Source organism: Myiozetetes cayanensis, unplaced genomic scaffold (genome assembly GCF_022539395.1).
Source record: "Myiozetetes cayanensis isolate MyiCay16 unplaced genomic scaffold, myiCay2020 scf21, whole genome shotgun sequence".
Classification (NCBI taxonomy): Eukaryota; Metazoa; Chordata; class Aves; order Passeriformes; family Tyrannidae; genus Myiozetetes; species Myiozetetes cayanensis.
Window position 1 is genome coordinate 8273043 of NW_026087423.1, and position 9931 is coordinate 8282973.

Below are 9931 nucleotides of genomic sequence, written 5' to 3' on the forward strand. Positions count from 1 at the left end.
CCCCCCCGGCTCCCTCAGCTGCTCGTGCTGCCCCAGACCCTTCCCCAGCCCCGTTCCCTGCTCTGGACTCGCTCCAGCCCCTCAGGGTCTGTCTTGCGTGGAGGGCCCCAGAAGCAGACACAGCACTCGAGGTGTGGCCTCTCCAGTGCCGAGCACAGCGGGAGAATCCCGTCCCTGGCCCTGATGTGGCACTATTGCTGACACGGGCCCGACACAAACCACCATAAGTTAACACGCGGGGCGCTCCCGCTCCCTCCCCTCACGGCGGCGGGCGGGGCCGGCCCCGATGCGGCTGCGCGGCCCCGCCCCGCGGTCACGCGTGGGGCGGGCGGGGCGGCCATGGCGGCGCACCTGAGCTCGGGCAGGGTGAACCTGACGGCGCTGAGAGAGGCGGGGCGGCGAGAGCTCCGCGAGTTCCTCGACAAGTGCGCGGGCTCCAAGGTGGGGACCGGCGGAGGGGGGAGCGAGACCGAAGGTGGGAGCCCGGGGGCCGAGGGGAGAGCGGGGTGGGAGGGGGGATCTCGGGGTCCAAGGTGGGAGCGCGGGGCCGGGATGGGGATGGGATGGGGATGGGTCCGGGATGGGGATGGGTCGCGGCCCCCGCTGTCCCCGGCTGACCCCGCTGTCCCCTCCCCAGGCCATCGTGTGGGACGAGTACCTGACCGGGCCCTTCGGGCTGATCGCGCAGTACTCGCTGCTCAAGGTAAGCGCCGGGCGGGGCGGGGGAGGCTCCCAGCCCTGCCCCGCTCTCGGGTGACGCTCCTGCCCCCGCACAGGAGCATGAGGTGGAGAAGATGTTCACGCTCAAGCCGGGCCGGCTGCCCCCGGCCGACGTCAAGAACATCATCTTCTTCGTCAGGCCCAAGCTGGAGCTGATGGACATCATCACCGACAACGTGCTCAGGTACCGCGGGCAGGGGATGGGGCCGTGGGACAGGTGTGCTCTGAACCACCGTGTGGTTTGTTCCAGCTGGGCAGGGATTGAGGAATCCCGTGCAGACACCAAACTGCAGCACAGCCCCTCGGGGCTTGAGTGGGGTGCAAGACACGCTGGGGAGAGAGAGGGGCTTCCCTTTGGCTGCCATGCAGAGGATCTGTTCCTCCTTATGAGGATATATGTTCCTTGTAAAATTAGCTGGAATGATGGATGCTCCTTTTAGGAACTGCAGGACAACAAAGTCCCCTTGCCCTGGTGCCAGACTTGTGCCTGCACACGGCTGGGTTGTGCCTCCTGGACACATGCAAAGCTGGGAGCTGGCAATAATAACTCAGTGCAGTGCTCCTGCTGTGGCTCTTCCAGGGAGGACAGAGGCCGCTCTCCCCAGAGGGATTTCCACATCCTGTTCGTGCCGCGCCGCAGCCTCCTGTGCGAGCAGTGGCTGAAGGAGCAGGGCGTGCTGGGCTCCTTCATCCACCGCGAGCAGTACAGCCTGGACCTCATCCCCTTCGACGGGGACCTGCTCTCCATGGAGTCCGAGAGCGCCTTCAAGGTGAGCATTTGGAGGGAAAACCCTCTGTGGTTTTGGGTTGGTCATTGGTGTCAGTGCAGAAGCTCTCAGAGGGTTCATGGGGGCCCTGCACAGCACGGAAAGGCCTTGCAGAGCAAATGGGGCTTGATCCTGAGGCCTGAACTGAGCCTGAACTTCTCTGTGTGTTTTCACACACTGAAGGAACAGTCACTACATGGAGTTGCACCCAGTCCCTCCAGCTTTACCTGCTGCTGTTGTTACCACAGATGGGGCATTCCTGAGGCTTGGAGGAGCCAGCACGGTTTGTGTCGCTGCACAGTCAGGGCTTCATGTGAAGGTTCATCCTGCACTGAGCACTAACAGCTGGCACATCCCAGCTGTGTGTCCTGTGTTCCCAGAGTGCTACATCTGGAGACAGGATGGTCTGGGAGTTTCTTCGGCCCTCTCTGCCACATGAAGTGTAGCCCAGAGGCCATGTCAGGGCTTGCAGCTGCCATGAGGTGTTGGGTGCTCAGATTGGCCTAATTAGCAGCAGAGGCTCCTTGCACTCGTGTCCTGGCTCTCTTGCTCCATCAAACTGGGTTTGTGTGTGGAGTTCAGAAATGCTGTAGTGTCTGGTCTGGTCAAATGATTTGCTGTAGTGATGGCACAAATAATGAGGTCCATATTTGCCACCAGCCATAGTTTTGTCCCAGCCTATGTCTCGTCTGAACTGTTCACATGAACCTCACTCTGCTGTGGAAGCAGCTGCGTTGGATCAACACCTCCTAAAAGAATCTTTCTTGTTCTTTAGGAATGTTACCTGGAGAGTGACCAGACCAGTCTGTACCATGCAGCAAAGGGGCTGATGACACTGCAGGCTCTCTACGGAACCATCCCGCAGATTTTTGGGAAGGGCGACTGTGCTCGGGTGAGGATGAGAAAATGCATCTTGTTCTTTTTTTAATCCAGCCATGACACTCACTTGTCCTTTTCCTTCTCTCTGATCAACCTGTGGTTTAATTGGTACCTTTTTGTGGTGAGGGAGCAGCTTGAGGTGAGGGCAGTGCTGTGGCCAGTTGATGTCTGGCCAGGCTGCAGAGAGCAGCAGAGAAGGACTTTATTTTCTCTGTCTCATCCTGCCCTGTCCATCAGCCAGTCTGAACCTCCAGCCATTCTCTTCCTTTTTACCCAGGGCTGTGCCCACGCTTGCACGAGCGTGTGCTTGTAGGGCTCAGAGCTCAAATCCATCTGCTGCGGCCTGGACTGTAACCAGGCTGATGTGCCTTCCTTTCAGCACGTGGCCAACATGATGATCAGGATGAAGCGGGAGTTCCCTGGGAGCCAGAATTCCATATTTCCTGTCTTTGATACCCTCTTGTTGCTGGACCGCAACGTCGACCTGCTGACGCCGCTGGCCACGCAGCTGACGTACGAGGGGCTGATAGATGAGATCTATGGCATCCAGAACAGTGAGTTTTGGGGGGAAGGGGGGCTTTCCTGGGCCCTGGGGGAAGTTTCCCGTGTCCTGGGGGAGTTTTCCCTGCGCTGGAGCCAGTCACAGTGTGTCACAGTGGTTTCTGCCTCGCCAAATGGCTGTGGGGTGGGAGCAGCTCAGCTGAAGGGAGTGCAGGGTTGGTTCAGTCCCAGGCTGGAGCCCATCAAGATCCACTCTGGCTCTTTTTGCCTGGGAAGGGGAGCTGAGCAGTGTGTGGTTATTGAATGGGCACATTTTGGATGCTGGCTGGGTGCAGACACAGAACACATGGTGCACAAGTAGAAGTAGTGTGTGCCTTCACCCTGCAGCCTGGCTGGGTCATGTGTCACACTGAGGGGACAGGGACAGTTTTTGGTGGCCATTCAGAGTGTACTCCTCCTCTTCAGGAGGTAGTAAGAAAACTCCAGAGAGACATTTACGGGCTGTAATTCCTCCTGCTGGCCTGGACTGGCTGCAGGGCTCATCCAAGCCTCTCTGAAAGCAGGGCAGCTGGCACTTGGGTTCTGATCACGTGTGTTTGTGTAGGTCCCTGTGTGAGTGCAGTGAGACTCTCCTTAATGAACACCCAAGCACTGAAGGGTCTGAGTGTTTGTATTTGCCCTGCTGCTCAGAGCTGTTTCCAGCCCAGGGGACGTGTTCCCACAGCCTGCTAATCGTTACTTCTGGTGGTGAAGTTCCAGTCCTTACAAGGGTCATTTCTCTGCATTTGGCAGCTTATGTGAAACTCCCTCCTGAGAAGTTTGCCCCGAAGAAGCAGGGTGAGGGCGGGAAGGATCTCCCCACGGAGCCCAAGAAGCTGCAGCTGAACTCTGCAGAGGAGCTGTACGCAGAGATCCGCGACAAGAACTTCAATGCTGTGGGGTCAGTGCTCAGCAAGAAAGCCAAGATCATCTCAGCAGCCTTTGAGGTGAGGTCTGAATGCAGCAGTGTGTACTTGTCACCAGCTAAGTCACAGTCTGCCCTCAGCAGGGCAGTGACTGGCAGCTGGAGCTGCTGCCAAAGAGTATTGCCCCAACCAGAGAAAAAACAGTCTTGAGAAGCCCCTCTAGCCTGTTCCCCTGCCCTGGGGTGAGATCAGCTCCACTTGGACTGGGAGGTGTTGGTCAAATCTCCTTTGAAGAGTCCTGCAGTAGTGTGGATCCTTCTCTTCTCCCCACACATCTGGTCTTGGGCTTTCCTTCTCCTCAGAGCTCCTGCCACGTGAGCCCATAGTTCCCAAAACAGGAACTGCTTCCCTCAGTCTGCAGGACAGTCAGGTGCTGCTTCCCTCTGCAAGAGGCCAAAGTTCAGTTTTAGGGTGCTGTTCAATTCCACTTTGCTGCTCTTGGTACCTGTTCACTGAAAGGTCCTTTTCTATTCACTGAGGATGCAGAGAAAAGGCTTTAAGCAATAAAACTCCAGAACAGCTTGTTATGGCTGGCATAAAAAACAATAGGAATATGGAAAATACAGTTGCCTTGCAGAAGTTTTTATTCATGCTCATGTGTCACCTTAGACAGAGCTGGAAAGTCGTGTGGGGCGTGTTTGAGGTTTTGTTTGAAAACATCCTGTTGATGATTCATAAAGAAACTGAGACCCCATATCTCGGTTTTCAATCTTCATGGGGATTCTCAAGAGAACTCATTACACTCTTTGATTATATTTTCTTTATGTTTTTTTAATCCTTTCACCTCTGCCACATCTAAGATGAGGTACCTTAACTGAAATACTGAGTGCTCAGCCTTGTCTCTTAATACATGTTTGCTTCTGCAGTGCCAGTGCTGGAGGAGCTAAAGATGGATTATTCCTACTGGCTGTTAAAAAAAAGAGAATTTTAACAAATTGTCAGTGGTAATAGGTGATAATGAAACAGCAGCATATTGGCAGCAGAGGACTTCTTAAATTGCAGGCTCCATCATTATCACTGTCCTGCCTGCACTTGCCCATTTAAATCCTTCACATAGGAGTCAAATTAGTATTATTTTTATTCCAAGTTGCAGTAAGAGGCAAGTGGCCCAAGTGCAGTGCAGACCTCTGGACTGCTCTGAGAGCTGAACTCTGCAGGGGCTCCAGCACATCCTGGCTCAGAGCCTGGGACGTTGCAGCCAGGTCCAGGGAACAGCAGAGCCTGCCAGCCCAGCTCCCAGCACCTTTCACTCCTGCTCCCAGGAGAAATGTCCCCCAGCTCTGACAGCATTGGCCCAGAGCTCCAGGTCTCCTGGCAGCCAGCAAAGTAATTCCTTTTCATGTGAAAAAGGCAGTTTTCCCTGGTAGGGAAATGGAGGAGAGCAAATAGTGATGGCTGGAGTCAGACAAAGGTGGATAAAGCAGTTGGCAACACTGGTATGATGGAAGATAACCAGTCTGATGATGCTGTTGTATCGTCCTGCCTCTTCCAATGATCCAGGTGCTGTTACAGGTAGTGCTGTGACTTTAGTGAAAGCACTTAAAGCCTTTGGTCTAAAAGGCCACGTATCTCTAACTCCTGCAGGTGCAGTGAGTACAGTAAAAGAGCTTTCCATGATAAACTGACCTAATCAGTGTTCCTGCTGTGCACAAGGCCTAACCTCAGCGTGGGTTTCTCCAGGAGAGGCACCACGCCAAGACGGTGGGGGAGATCAAGCAGTTTGTGTCGCAGCTGCCCCACATGCAGGCGGCCAGGAGCTCGCTGGCCAACCACACCTCCATCGCAGAGCTCATCAAGGACATCACCAGTGAGTATGTGCTCAGCAGTCCCTTGGGCTGCTTTAAATACAGCCAGAGGGCAGGTGACTGGGTGGGCATCGCTCAGCCTGGCAAAAACTGGCTTTGCTCCATCCGGTGCATTTCTGCTGAAAGGGTCAGAGTAGAAAATAAGCTGTCTGTTGCTGTTGGGTTGATTTTCATTCTCTTCCCGAAGCATCTGAAGATTTCTTCGATAATTTAACAGTGGAGCAAGAGTTCATGTCTGGAATAGACACAGACAAGGTAAGTAGATAATGACAATTAGTGACTCTTACATCTTCAAAAAACGGGTTTTTTCCCCTTTGGGTTTTTTTGAGAGAGGAAATATCTGATGCAGATGATGTCTGGTGACGTGCCTCACTGAATTAGCTGTCCCTGCCTGGGATGCAGCTGCACAGCCGGGGGGTCTGACCTGGGCAGGGGCACTGTGTGCTGTGAGGGGTCAGTGAAACGTTGGAGATGGTTAATCAGAATTGTTCAGTGCAGCAGGCGAAGTCTGGCTGCTGACTGTGGAGCTGCCATCCTTCAGGAACAGCCTGGGTGGAACCTGGGTCACTGTTTAGCAGAGGGTCCTGAGCTATCTGGAGAACAGCTGGACCCTCTTTCTTGCTGTTTTGGAGACACTAAGCAAACTAGATCTTTCTTTCCAGGTCTTCTGGGCACTTCAACAGTTCTTTAAATAACAGTTTGTGTATTTTATTTAATAGGTTAACAATTATATTGAAGACTGCATAGCTCAAAAACATCCGTTAATCAAGATCCTGCGTCTGGTTTGCTTGCAATCCGTGTGCAACAGTGGATTGAAGCAGAAGGTTCTGGACCATTACAAGAGAGAGATTCTCCAGGTTGGGCTCTAACTTTTGGATCAATAAATTCCTGAGAAAATCCATATCACATCCTCAGCTCTACAACTCTTGCATTCTAGGCAGACACATCTTAAACCAGGATAGTGTTGACTTCCAGTGTGCACAGAGGGAACACAGGGAGTCAATCCGGGCTGACAGCAGTGACTGGGGTGGTGCTTGTGTGTGTTAAAACATTTAGATACAGAGGTTTATATCACTGCTCTTTTTGCTGTCACATTATAAACACTCTAAATGGGATACACTCTAGAGAGATCTTAACCAAAAAGCTTTTTTAAACAAACACCTTTTTTAAATCAATATCTACCTTTTTTTAACACTCTGGTCATGGGTTACTGACGTGGTATTACAGGTGACTTCTTCATATTGCAGACTTATGGCTATGAACATATATTGACCTTAAACAACCTGGAAAAAGCTGGACTGCTGAAACCTCAGACAGGTGGCAGGAATAACTACCCCACGATCAGGAAAACGCTGCGCCTGTGGATGGACGATGTTAACGAACAGGTAACACTGTGAGCGCTCCATACAACCACAGAACTACGTGCAGCAAGGAAAACCCTTTTTTTCTTTCATGTAATTTATTTCTGTGGCCCTGCTCTGCAGCGTGAGGTGGTTCTGACCTGCTGCCCACCCTGTGCTCTGTCCCGCAGAACCCCAATGACATCTCATATGTCTACAGCGGCTACGCCCCCTGAGCGTGCGCCTCGCACAGCTCCTGGCCCGCCCGGGCTGGAGGAGCATCGAGGAGGTGCTCAAGATGCTGCCAGGGCCCCATTTTGAGGAGAGGCAGCAGTTACCCACTGGCCTTCAGAAAAAGCGTAAGTTTTGCCTTGTTTTTCCCATGTTTTAAAGGAAAATGTGTCTCTGTTAGGCTGGAACGAGGCCAACTGAAATCAGGGGCCTCGGTGTCTCATCTCCCTGTCCCACTGCAGTATTAGACCTGACTAACCATCCTTTGATGAATTGTTTGAACTTCCCATCAGAGTACTAAAATAAACTCCAACCTGCGATTTTAGTACGTAAAATTACATTACAGAGAATGTCAGCTTCACTTTCCCAGCATTAAAACTGGTCAGGCAGACTCCAGAGCGGGAGCAGAGTCTGGATTCACCCGGTAAATTTGCCCCCTAATTCAGCTGCTCTCTGTAGATTAGTTTGAAGTCATTTGAGTTTGACTGACAGTTGATGCACAGGAGTTGTAAAACTCAAACTAAGGCAGCCTGCCCCTTTCCCTGCTCCCCAGGTCAGCACGGGGAGAACAGGGTCACTCTGGTGTTCTTCCTGGGAGGGGTGACCTACGCCGAGATCGCCGCGCTCAGGTTCCTGTCCCAGATGGAAGATGGAGGCACAGAGTACGTCATTGCCACTACAAAACTCATCAATGGAACAACCTGGATCAAATCCTTGATGGAGAAACTGGAGCCTGCCCCTTTCTAGGGTGTGTGGTGAGAGACAGTGAAGCGAGAGGCGTTGTGTGGCACAGGCATGGCTGGTCCTGGCACTGCTGCTTGGACACTGGAGGAACACAGCAGTGAAAGGAGCTCTCCTGACACCAGCTCATGATCCAGTGACCCTTCATCCCTTCTGCACTTGTGTTCCAGCCCTTTGTGGAACTTCCTATTAGACAAGCAGTGCTGGGAGGCACTAAGGATGGAATAAACCATGGGAGAGGATGAGAAATCCCTGCTCGTGCTCTGCCTGGCAGCAAAGCCCTGGGGGAGTGGGGATGTGCCCTGGTCCTTCTCTTTGGCAAATTGCTCATTTTTTTCTTTCAGTTTAGTTTTGGTGGGAGATGGAGGGAGCATGTTTTCTGTTCCTGATTTCATAGCAGTATTCCCAGTCTGTCTCTCTGGTGTTTGGTACATTCCATGGCTGCACTGGCTGTGTTTGTCAGAGATCTGTGCCTCTGACCCTTGAGCCTTTCACTTCACTTGCTCCTTGAAGGGATCGTTGTGAGGTGGCCTGTTTGTCCCAGGTACTCCCACCTGACTGTGGAAAGCTACTCCAGGGTATGAATTACATCAGCGTGGCAGGAGCTGATGGTTGAAGACACACAAACACTCCCCAGGGTGGGACTGGGGCCAAAACCAGCAACAACAGGGGCCCAGTAAACAGCGGGTCTAAAACAGACACGTTTTTCACCCCCTACTGAGGTTCTAAACTGGTCCTCGCTGTCACAAGGTGTTGTAGAGCTCAAACTTATAAAATGGAATTTTCCACGGGCTCAGTGGCTGGGCCCTTGGTGTTGCTGAGCCGGTGTGTGCAAGAGGAATCTTCCAGAGGCTGGGAAGGAGGGCAGGGGTGGTGTTGGTGCCTGGTGGGCACAGTCACTGTACCCACAGGCTTTAACAGCCCCCACTGGGGAATCCTAATTAGTTAAAGACAACAACAACCAAAAAACAAACCACAGCTTAAATCACTTTCTTACCAAGCATTTCTGCTTTTACTTATCCTGCATAATATGGCCCAATAAACCCTTTCATTTTTCCCAGTTGTCACAGTTGTGACTGTGAGTTTTGGCCTGTTGTTTTATTTTTCTGAGTTCTGCCAAATGAAGGCCCTTAATGGGCCCCCTCTGTCTGCTTAACCCTAGTTATTAGAATAAAATAAAGAGGTGTTTGATCTTTCTTTGGAAGTGTTTACACTCTCTGGAATATGAAAATAAATAAAGCAAAACCCTGCACTGTGGTAGCTGTGTTCTTCTGCCCCTTCCTTGAATTATTTAAATTAAATTAAATTAAATTACCTGAATTACTTAAAACAATTTTTTTTTAATATGTGAATGTTTTTTTCTTTACACTCATTCAAAATTTCATTCTGTTTTGCCACCTAAAATACTACATTTCTTGACTTTTAAAGAAAAATATAATTTCAGTCTTGGGAGACTTTTTACTGGACATGGGTAGGGAACATGCAGATTAAAAAAAAAAAGCAAAAAAAACTTATTCAACTTTGACAGTGGTGCAAGGACAAAGTGTGGATTGCCTTGCTCTGAATTATTTCTGCAGTTCCATTTAGAGTAGCTGATTTCAGAGTATTTAAAAAGAAAATTGAATGAGCTTTGGATCAAAAATTAGATGTTACTGTGCAGAAGAAAACAAGAAACAATGTGACTCAGTGCAGTCCTTACAGTGTCCTTGGCCAGGCCTGGGGGGTCTTTGTACTATCCAAATTTCCAGGGGGTTTTATTTTATTTTATTTGTTTTTAAATCTTAAAAAGTGAAGCAATCCTGGGGAAATGTCTAGCCCTGATCAGGCTGGTCTGTGAACTAAGGTCATGCTGTGTAAAAGCTGCACCACAGGTGAATAAAGGAAACCATGCAAAGTCCCACTTCCCCAGCTGACTTAACCTTCCACCTGGACCAGCAAAACATGTTTGTTTGTTAGTAACTCTAGAGGCAAAACCCCAGACA

At 51.1% G+C, this 9931-nt stretch overlaps 1 protein-coding gene across 1 annotated transcript; it reads left to right on the forward strand.

The window, feature by feature from the left end:
• The first annotated feature begins 313 nt into the window (after positions 1 to 313).
• VPS33A (VPS33A core subunit of CORVET and HOPS complexes) lies at positions 314 to 9206 on the forward strand. Its single transcript, XM_050318159.1, is given in 14 exon segments — positions 314 to 441; positions 638 to 703; positions 777 to 904; positions 1301 to 1490; positions 2263 to 2379; positions 2746 to 2920; positions 3660 to 3853; positions 5513 to 5639; positions 5825 to 5892; positions 6357 to 6494; positions 6885 to 7022; positions 7169 to 7202; positions 7205 to 7336; positions 7762 to 9206. Coding segments are annotated over 14 exon segments (1803 nt in total). The 5' UTR covers positions 314 to 339; the 3' UTR covers positions 7956 to 9206.
• The last annotated feature ends 725 nt before the right edge of the window (positions 9207 to 9931 follow it).